General features: G+C 36.6%; 1 protein-coding gene across 2 annotated transcripts; it reads left to right on the top strand.

The window, feature by feature from the left end:
- The first annotated feature begins 68 nt into the window (after positions 1 to 68).
- Positions 69 to 9,370, top strand: LOC105558716 (thioredoxin domain-containing protein 11). 2 transcript variants are annotated; one of them, XM_012006551.1, is made up of 10 exons: positions 69 to 555; positions 1,321 to 1,531; positions 1,608 to 1,838; positions 2,779 to 2,985; positions 3,221 to 3,418; positions 4,926 to 5,365; positions 5,446 to 5,764; positions 6,345 to 6,581; positions 7,357 to 7,550; positions 7,833 to 9,370. In XM_012006551.1, the coding sequence occupies exons 1-10, from the start codon at positions 332 to 334 to the stop codon at positions 8,332 to 8,334; spliced, it is 2,763 nt and encodes a 920-aa protein (XP_011861941.1). In that variant the 5' UTR covers positions 69 to 331; the 3' UTR covers positions 8,335 to 9,370. The 2 variants fall into 2 exon arrangements, with proteins under 2 accessions (XP_011861941.1, XP_011861942.1); XM_012006552.1 differs by lacking the exon at positions 69 to 555 and having other exon boundaries at positions 1,448 to 1,531; positions 1,648 to 1,838.
- The last annotated feature ends 1,661 nt before the right edge of the window (positions 9,371 to 11,031 follow it).

The following is an 11,031-nucleotide window of genomic DNA, read 5'->3' as shown; positions in this document are numbered from 1 at the left end:
CGACGCTTGGCTACGACGTGTTGCTTGTGTGCGAGCGTGCGCGCGCAGGCGTGGCCACTGGCCAAACGGACTATCCCCACTCTACCCCCACCGCCGCTGCAGCGACCGTGCTAACGTTCTCGGCTGGCATCACTGCTCGGCTGGCATCACTGTCCCAGAACTCCCAGAAGTCCCAGACCTGTGTGCACCTGTGTGTAAGATCGTGCTGAGACCGATTGCCCTTGTGATCGAGTAAATAAGAACAATTGGTGATTGACGGGCTGGGGGGGAAGGGGATCGAGGAGAAGCACGAGGGCAACAGCGATGTGGTGAACGCCGGTGACGACAGGCGATGGCTGGGCGAGTGTCCAGCGAGGAGCGCGAGACGAGCTCGCCGAGAAATGCCGATAACCTATCGCGCCAGATCACGTCGACGTCCACATCCGAGTCAAGTAACGACGTGGCCAAGGAGAGACAGGCGATAGAGGAAAGACTGCCGGCCAAGATGTTCTCCTACGAAATTATTTGTTTTTTCTTTGCAATTACATTCACCGCTTTGGCTGCTCTGCACAGCTCGTAAGTTTTAGGTTATATATACATGTGTGTATATAATATACGTGGTGTACAAATACATACGCGTGTGCGTAAAATTCTGTCGCGGCGTTTTAAGTTGTGAGTGAACTGCGTCGGTGTGTTCTATTGGTAAAACGAAAACAATATATACATGTAGATTTGTCGAAGTTTTGTTTAAAAAATTATGACAAAAACAACAAGTTTTGTAGTGTAAAATCTGGCAGACTTGGAAACCAAAGGATTGCATAGAACGACTATCCAATTGTATCGCGTACACTGACGTGTTCATTGAAAAAGTTAAAAATTTTCTTAAGTAAACGTTGCTTTGTCAGTCCATGGAATTTTTCGTGAAAAGTTATCTGTACCATATGCATTGACTGATCTCTTTCGCAAGGTTGCATATCAATTTTACGCAATTTCTGATTTTTTATTGTATGCCAAAATGAGCGTTTAAGCACAAAAACAAAAATTGTGTAAAATCGAGATACGACCCTACGAAAGAAATCGGAACAAATTGTAAGGAACGAAATAAACCCAATGGTCACTGACAAGGGTAGCCAACCAAAATTAAAAATAGAACATTAATAAGATCGATTGTGCCCAATTAATAAAGCAGACTTTTTTCATTTGCAGTAGGTTTTATTTGTCCATATTCTTGTCCATAAGACACTGGTGCTGTTTGGCTATGAAACCTTAAAACTTACTATGTATGCAGTACATTTTTAACGCATTTTCAACATGAATGTGTTCATATTGTGGATTTTGTAGACCACCCAAGCTCTCGAGGCCTCCCGTAGCGAAACCTTTCTTCGATCAGAATTCTATGATACTGGATTTCTACAAGGGTCATCTGGATGCGATGATCGAGAGGATAACGCAAGCGGATTTTAGCTTCGTCATGTATTATGCACCCTGGGATGCAGAAAGCCAGGCGCTTCGGCACGAATTTGAAAGCGTTGCCCGGTTTTATCATCCGCAGGTACAAAATTGCGATTTAGGATCCGGTGTTCTTCCCTGCGTGTTCATAAGCACTTGGGCACTGTGTGTGTTCTTAGATATTCTTCGCAGCCATTAATTGTTGGCACCCCGATTCAGAGTGCAGAGCGCAGTATAATAAAATCCACGGTTATCCAGTGTTGATGCTGTATCCGTCCAGAGATTCTGGCATTAATTACAGAGGGATTCGTACAGCACCGTACATGATTCGTTTCCTTGATGCACTTATGAATCCCATTATTAGAATAACACATAAGGAACAACTGATGGAATTGTTAATTGCCTACGATGTGAGTATGAATTTAAAAACGAAATTTATTTTTCAGAATTTTTCTCTTATTTCAGGAGTAATAAAAATAAATTAATGTTTATAAATATTTTAATTTTATTTATAGAAACATTTAGTATTATACACTACTAAAAAAAATAGGGAACACTTTTCATACCCTAAAAATTGGGTTATTTTCAAACCACTAAAACTCCGCGAAAAATCATCGTAGACTCAAAATTAAACAAGCGTTTTAAAGCTTGAAGTTTCAACTTTAAAATCCTGTCAACGATTTATTTAAATATCGTAGAGTGGGGTAACATGGAACAAGTGGGCAAGTTGGAACAAAACTTCCAATTTCATATTTATGCATTAAAACCGGCAACGTCTGCAAGAATTGAGCGTACATATGGGCTAAACCAAAACTAGCGTTGAACTCGAATGCTTTCTTGCAGACGTTGCCGGTTTTAATGCATAAATATGAAATTGGAAGTTTTGTTCCAACTTGCCCCCTTGTTCCATGTTACCCCACTCTACGCTATGTTCATCTTCCTCGTTCTATGCATTAAAAAAGAATACCTTGTTTTGTTCCTTAAAATTACATATATTTGACACATTGCAGCTCGATAAAAAAAATTCTCGACAAATTCGATACAAATTCCACAATCTACATTTTACCTACAAAATGCTTTTTTTAAATTTTCCTACGATTTTTTTTGACAGAGTTACATGACTTTGAAGCGAACCATGTATTTTCTTAAATAATAATTCAAAGTGCCTTAGTTTATCTCGATTTAACATATAAGATAAGGCATGAAAAAATTAATATAGATTATTTTATTGAGAGAAAGAAAGAAATCTGCAGGCAGATTTTTCTCGGAAGCGCCGTCATCTAGGGCTTTTTACTTTTTATGTTTTAATGATTATGTTTTATCTTGGCTAATTACTCTGACAACTTACAGGCAGTAGTTGTTGGATACTTCAATTTTACACGATTGGATAGAACTCCTGGATACAGGGAGTTTTATAAGGCCGCGATACGATCATTGGAAAGAGATCCTAATAGAGAATTGGTATTTGCTATAGTGACTAGCGCATCAGCTAGCAAATTACATTACGGAGTTTACAAGTTTCCGTCGGCAAGTTTGCTCATGTGGAATGAATCTTTAGTAAGTGTGCGTCGCGCCAGTTTTTCTACTTTACATAATATAGAGCCAAGGGCATACTGTACCAGTTTTCCTACTGGATTGCTTACGAGAGCTAATCAGAATTTAGCCTTAAGTCACTTGATCTAAAACTCTGCGTCCTTATTGGTCCTCGTATAGCAATCCATGTAGAGAAAATAGTGTCGTGTGCCGTTGACTTAACTCTCCACCTAATACAACTAACTTTAAAAACACTTAGAGTTATCCGGAAAGCAGTGAGTGGACCTCCGAGAATATCCTGAATTGGATCAGCAGTTCTGTTCATCAACCGTCTCTCTGGCTGCAGCCACCTGGAATCAAAGCGCTTACTCTCGCACCCTATCTCCGCGAGGGGCCAGTTTTATTTCTCTTTACACCACGAAATCCGTTGCACACGGAAAATTATATTTACAATTTGGTGCGTATTCAAGTTTTGTCTGCTTTTTGTAGACTATAAATATTTATTAATTCAAAAATTATTACTTGCGAGTTATGATCATACGACAGAATTTTCTCATTTTTCCATTTTTTGGGGGGTTTTTTATCCATGTAGAAAAGAAGCGATTTTCGAAATTTGAATACTTGATTTTGGTTTGTTCTTTTAAAGAACTCCGCACTAATCATATAGAAAATTGGATCTCGGTTAAATTGGCTAGTTTTCACATATGTTGTAGCTTATGACCTGCTGAATAAAATATATAATGGGCTCAAACTTAAATAATTGCTAGTTACTGAGCTACAGCCAGTTAAATATGGAAAATTTGGGCTCCGCGTTTTGTTTGGAAATACTTTGAAGCATATTAGGAAAAAATGTTTCAGACAAAAGTTGTTTGGTTCGATATATATTTGTTTGGTTCGAAATAAGACTATATTTCATTATGTAGTGTCTTTGAAAATCTCTTGACATAAAAATGTGCAATGAAAAATGGGGGTGTCCATTTAAGAAATTAAAATTGACCTTCATGTGACCTTCAAATGATTATCCAAGGTCAAATTAATGGCATCGTCTTATGTCTCCCTTCGAACCAAACAACTTTTGTCTGAAACATTTTTTTCTAATATGCTTCAAAGTATTTCCGAATAAGACCCGCGGAGCCCAAATTTTCTGTTTGACTGGCTGTAGCCCAGTAACTAGCCATTATTTAAGTTTGAGCCCATTACATTTTTTGTTCAGCAGGTCATAAGCTACAACATATGTGAAACTAGCCAATTTAACCGAGATCCAATTTCCTATATGATTAGTGCGGGGTTCTTTCACTTGACATCACTATTCCGAGTACAATACGACAATGCTTGACCACTAGTATTTTTAGAGGACCAGGAGTTTAGCTTGCGACCCAAAAATGAAGTTTTCGGGAAATTTTTTCTGTATTTTTGCACGTTATGATCGGCCATTTTGTGTTCGCCGTTACGATAGTTTTATTGTTACTCTGGTCATGTGATATCACATTGTTGAGAACATACTGACGTGTCAGTCATGATGATTATTGCGTTTTTCTGTGTGAAATTGAATGATATTGTAAGATTTCAAGGTTCGACCACCATTTTGGGTACCGCCATCGTGAATTTCAAAATGAGTATACGTACGTTTTAAAGATTAGAATCTGTGGACGCGATATTTGGACTTTACAAGATTACCCTAATATCGTTTTGAAGTAAAATTATCGTTTGAAAAAACAATTAGAGTAAAAAATTGCGATTTAAAAATAAGCTGTAACCTTTTTGGGACGTCATTGACAAATTCTGAAAGAGCAAGTAATTTTACATCAGAAATGATATTGTTTAAATTTTTTCAAGAACATTAAAACAACAGTATATGCTAAAGTATAACACGGAACATTGTTATAGAATATGTATTTCTCTATTTAAATATATTGTAGTAGCATAGTTATATGATTATATATCAATATATTCTTGTTCTTCAGATCAGAGAGATTGGCTTACAGTATTATAACTGTGCAGATAGTATGTTGGCAAAGGATATAGTCGCACGTCTGGAAGCAAAACGACGTACAGCGGTGATCCGACACTTTTCTAGGGATCAAGAATGCGCCGATCTAAAGGAAAACAAAACCTATACTGAGCAAATCAAGGAATCAGTTGCTAGCATATCAATTCAGCAGTGGATCAACAATAGTTGCTGCGCCAATGTAGCAATGAATAAATGTCTTTTGTGCAAGACGAAGGTGATGAATCCACTGGAGAAGGAAATGTGTACAGTTATTTCTAAAAAATTTAATGATGTCTGCAAAGATACCGATGTATTTACAACTCCTGTTACGATTAGGCAACGTGAGAAACAGATATATAATTATAACAAGAATTATGTGTCAATAAAATTACAGGAAGAGTCAAAATTAAAGAGGTAATATACATTTACACATAAATGTAGGTATAAATTGTTTTAAAGCAGCTCGTTGAAAAAAAAGGAACTGTTATTTTAAGGCTGCGAGCAAGTATAGAATATAAATCGTCATTATTGAAGGAAGAAAACGATTTGCGATCTGCGAGCATGGTGAGGAGAGATTTTTTAAAAGAGAATTGCAAAAAGTGGATAGCTGGGAATGATTATCATCCATCATTATTTCCGCGAGAATCTCCAATGCAGTTTAACATCAGCTTGAAGGAATCAGTCTGTAAAACCAACAAGACATTAGCATTGATAGCTATCGACAGTTTGCACTACTTCCATTTTGCAGAACATCTGGGGATTAATATCTCGAAACGGAAAAATAGAACCACTGTCGTCATCTTGGATGCAGCGGTGAGTTTTGATCAAAGTTGGGAAGTCACTTTATAAAAGTATCTAGTTGCAGTTGCAGTTTTTTCGCTAAAAATGTAGCTAGTTACAGTTACAAGTTGCCAATTGTGAAAAGTAACGCGTTACAGTTGCAGTTACTCAAAAAGGTAACGAATCGTTACTTTGCAGTTACTTACAATAAAAATAAAAGTATCAAATCTGCATTTAAATTGTAAAGCGTCGATAAAGGCGTCTGTGCGCAAGTGCAAGGCCTAATGCAATACGTGGAGGTTTGAAAAATATATAAAGTAACTATTAATGCAACTAAGTGAAATTACAGTTACAGATATAACGAAGTTAAGTGAGAATTATAAAAAAAGTAACTAACTGTAACTTCGTTTTAAGTAACGAGTTACTTCCCAACCCTGGTTTTGACAATGTTATATTTTAACATTTAAAATAGTATATTTGTCACCAATTTTCATTATTTAAAAATTTATTGGACAGTTGTGAATTTCTTGTGTGCATTTTTGGGGGGAGCAGAAATATTGCGTGTTTTTTCCTTCCGTAACATTCTTGCGACTATCCTTTTTTTTTGTTATAGTTGGAGAGTCAGTACGTTATGCATCATGAGTTCAGCGAGTATGCTCTCATCGATTTCATAAACAATTATACGCAAGGTTTGTTACAACGAACGTTACGTTCGGATAATTCAAAGCATCATAGAGCACAAAAGTTGCTTGATGAAGACGACAGTAATATCGCAGATTTGCGTCCAAAGGTTCGTGTGCCGGAATTGACAACAAAAACATTTCTGGATACTATCTTGGATCCATCTAAGGTAAGTTATATGCAACGCATGATTGTTGCACCTTTGTCGCAATATAGGTCTTAAAACAATATAATGTAATAAATAATATATATAGATGCTTCGATCTTTAAATAAACAGGATTGATGGATATACAGGGTGTTACGGATAAGGTGTTTATCCACTCGTATACATGTAGAGCGGGTTAAACTGAAGAGGAAAGTTCTGTACCATTTTATAAAATTCGCGATAGTTTTCGAGTGATAAATAAAAATATCGGGGCGAATAAACGCATGAGAAGCAGTGGGCCGGACTCGGCAGGCAAATTAAATTCTTTATTTGTTTAGTCTCGTAGCGGGCGTCCGATAGCGGGAGGTGGAGTGACGCATCGGAAAAAAGTTGTCACGCAACGAGCGGCGAGCTTCAGATGATGCTCACCGCTACAAGACTAAATAAATAAGCCATTTAATATCTGCCGAGTTCGGCCTACCGCTTTCCTCGCGCTTATTCGCCCAGACGTTTTAATTAATAGCATTAAGAATCATTTGACGCCAGCAGATGAATCAACATGATTAAGCAAAGCAGTTAATCAACCATGACTGGCTATGTGTTTTAATTAATTACTCGATAACTGTTGAGAATTTTATAAAACGGTACATAACTTTTCTTTTCAGTTTAACCCGTTCTACCTTTATATGAGCGGACACTATCCGTAATACCCTGTATATATTTTTTGCAAGTAAAAAAACTATTAAAATTACACGTTGAAAGATAGATTTTGTCAAATGTAATTAATTTTCTTTTTAGGATGTTGTTATCATGTATCATTCCCCTTATTGCGGATTTTGTAGCGCAATATCGTATGTATACTTGACAATAGCATATTACTTATCCAACATGAATCATCTGATTTTTGTAAGAGTTGATGGAGACAACAACGACTTGCCCTGGGAGTACAGTATGAATCGTTTTCCATCTATTTTATTCTTTCCTGCAAAAAGGTGTGTGAATTGCAACAAGTTTTTAATCATTAATAAGTTTGTAATCATTAAATTTGTTCAAGTTTGCTATTTTTCTCAATGTTATTTCAAAACGTGTCTTTCTAGAAAAACGTCTTTTATATATTTATTATATTTTTTGTTTCTTTGGATTTTTTTCTTTCAATTTCTCTCTTTTTTTATTCACAAATTACTTTGATTTACATAGAACATCTATTTTGATTTCAAAACACATTATTTCGTATGTTCTAATAATATTTCCTTTTGCTGGCATTTTTTTTTTAGAAAAGAGGACAGTACTGTGTTTCCATTTTCTGTTCCTATTACCATTCCAAACTTGCTGAACTTTGTACTGGCGAACTTGGATGGCGATTCCCACGTCGAAGCTTTGACTAATATTTGTCAGGTGGGAACTGGCGAAGCGCCGGATAAGTGTATTGCTAGGACCCGAAGGCTGTGCTTAGATATTATCGAGCAACTTCTGCAGGATTACAGAAAGTTAAGGCGGCATCTAAGCTTCCTAAATAAGAAAGTCGCGCGCAATAAACGTAAAATTATTTTACTCAAATTAGAGCATATCAAGGACATACATTTTATTCTAGGTTCTACTGTTGATCTTAGTAAGGATCGAAAGAAAGCGCGACTGATTAAGGGGAAGTTTTTTAAGTACTACAACGTTATTAGATCGTTAGAAACGGATGAGAAAATAGCAAAGCAAAGTTATGAATCTCGAGACGCTGTACACGCGTCGACTATTAAACGAGAAGGGATAAGAAGCGAATTGTGATATAGATTTCGCCTTACGAATCAAGATACGTCCACATGACGATAGATAGTATTTTGGAATATACTTTCGGCTAATATAAATTTATGCCAAATTGGTTACGCGTGAGGGAAAGAGTGTTTTGCTCGACTATCACTTTTTATAAATACAACAGAAACAAAAAGCGAATTAATGTAAAAATCCAGGACTGATTACACGATACAGTTCTTTTAACTTTCCGCGATAGCCGTAAGTGAGTGAACGACGTTGATAAACACAAAATGGAATGCGAGATAGAGTATCAACGGAGTATAAAAGCACGGTATCTATTTAAGATTCTAGAGCATGTACTCTTCAGGTATAGATGCACAAGGATCTTGAATAACATTTTTAGACACGCAATTTATATTCTTGGATGTACAAAATTCTTATAATTCGTATATATATATCTGATTTATCATTCATTCAATTGCCCAGTTAGCAAAATGTTAGCAGATTCATCAGAAACCCACAAAACCATAGCCATCTGTGTCCACATTTGGCTTTCGTTTTGGCAACAGAGCCTGTAAAACACACACTGTCAAAGATTATCGGCAGAGACCGAACAGATCCAGTTATGTGAGCAGATTTTGTTGTATTTCTGCTGACGTGCTGGCAACATATCGAATATATCAACAGAGCCGGTTCTAAGCGGGGGGTCGGATGCAAACAAAAAACGAATTTGGCTACTTAATTAGCGCGGGAAAGCAGGACCGATCAAACTGCGAAGCCGATTAAACTGCGAGGCCGTGTGCGACGCACCGGTTGCACGCGAACCCCGGCCCTGTATATCAGTTCGTGTATGCAATCTGCAATCTTTCTGCCTTCAAAATTTGTAGTGGGCATTTGACGAAGTCTGTTCCGACAGATTTTGCTATCTGGGTACACTAGTCCTAAGAAGTATCGTCATTTGTGTTTAGATTATTCTTTACATAGTTTGATCGATTAATTGTGCTAAAATCGTCAAAGGAAATGTTTTTTTACAAACTGTGTTGATTTAATATCTTGCCTCAAATTCCGATGAAACTTTCTGCCTGCGTTCGTTTTCTCCCACCGGGAGCATAAACTATACTGAAAGTCTACAATTTACGTAACGTAAACTATAGAGTTTCAGTATAGTTTATGCTCCCAGTGGGAGAAAACGAACGCAAGCTCTATGTCACGTAGCATTCGTAAATGAATTACGCATCAACTGTAATTACAATTGAACTCTTAGGGGAAATTAAAAAGAAGACAGTTAAAAAAGCTCAATTGACATTTAAATTATCGAAAAAATTTGAAAAACAGTTTGTCAGTTAAAAGGAACATCCTAGTATAGACAAAATGTATGATATTTGTATTTCTATATATCTGCCGCCGGTGCAATAGCATTTGTAAATTTATGTAAATATTATATGATAAGTCTGTATATACATATACATATGATATACATATTTATGTGTATATGTTTCAATTTAATCCTCTGTCTTGCCCATTTTATTTTTCAGGCTATTAAATTCTTTTACTGCAGCTGTATCAATTTATGATGTCAGAAATAAGAAATTATTTTTTTTATAATATATTAGGTGTACAAATGAATAATCCAATTTTTTCAGCTACATTCAGGGTTTATTTTAACCCATTAATGCCCAAGCGCTCGCGTTTTCAACACTTTTTTTGGACGTGTTTCTCGAATAGAAAAGCGGGAAATTTTTTAACCAGAATAGGGTATCCTATTGTTTTTGGGTGTGCTCTTTCGATTGCCGCGGTCAGAATTCGATTTCCACGCGGTGAAAAACCAATATGGCGGATTTTTAATTGAAGAACAATGAAAAAATGAAAAATCTTTTCGAAATTTTTTTTCGAACCCTAGAAATATTTGGACCGATCTGAAACTGTGCACAAAGGTGCATAAAATGTTCCTAGAATTGGGAAAAATTTTTTGTTTTACCCTCCTCTTCACCGAATTGCTCGAAAATGGCCAAAAATGACAAAATTTTATCAAAAATAGGGTACAACTGTCTCTATTCCCCATGATCGTCAGCGAAGCCCGGAAATCGTAGACACAAAGATATTTTGAGTCAATAAACCCCAATTGCAACCTCGAAGAGCCCCTATTATAGACGGGTTCGTTCCTAACCTCAAAAAATTGCAGAAAAATAGCTGAATTCACATAAAATGACAGCAAATTGACAGAAAACATTTGTATTCTAGTGTATTGTGCTGTGTTTGAGCTAATTCCAAAGTCTAAAAGTGTATATGACATATTGCGTCAACCCTAACCTAAAAAAATTCAGAAAAACAGCGGAAATAACAAAAATTGACAGAAAAACATCCGAACAAATTTGTATTCTAACATATTGTGCGGTGTTAGAGCCAATTCCAAGGTCTAAAACCGTATAGGGCGTATTGGTCATCCCTAACCTCAAAAAATTGCAGAGAAACAGCGGAATTCACAAAAAATGACAGAAACAATCGAACAAACACTGATTCTAGGGCATTGTCCTGTGTCAGAGCCAAATCCAAGGTCCAAAAGTCTCTCTGACATATTGCCCCAAACCTGTCATTTTTGTGAATTCCGCTGTTTTTCTACAGTTTTTTGAGGTTAGGGATGAACCAATACGCCCTATACGGTTTTAGACCCTGGAATTGGCTCCAACACAGCACAATATGTTAGAATACAAATTTGTTCGGATGTTTTTC

The sequence above is a fragment of the Vollenhovia emeryi genome, unplaced genomic scaffold (assembly GCF_000949405.1).
Source record: "Vollenhovia emeryi isolate VEMERY1.0 unplaced genomic scaffold, V.emery_V1.0 DF939317.1, whole genome shotgun sequence".
Lineage (NCBI taxonomy): Eukaryota > Metazoa > Arthropoda > Insecta > Hymenoptera > Formicidae > Vollenhovia > Vollenhovia emeryi.
This window is presented reverse-complemented; position numbering and strand designations above follow the sequence as displayed.

Bases quoted from the DNA above. Each gene is read 5' to 3' on its own strand.
- LOC105558716 (XM_012006551.1), top strand. From the start codon at position 332: ATGGCTGGGCGAGTGTCCAGCGAGGAGCGCGAGACGAGCTCGCCGAGA. The intron at 1,532-1,607 runs GTACAAAATTGC...GTGTGTTCTTAG, and splicing joins CCCGGTTTTATCATCCGCAG to ATATTCTTCGCAGCCATTAA. The intron at 7,551-7,832 runs GTGTGTGAATTG...TTTTTTTTTTAG, and splicing joins TTATTCTTTCCTGCAAAAAG to AAAAGAGGACAGTACTGTGT.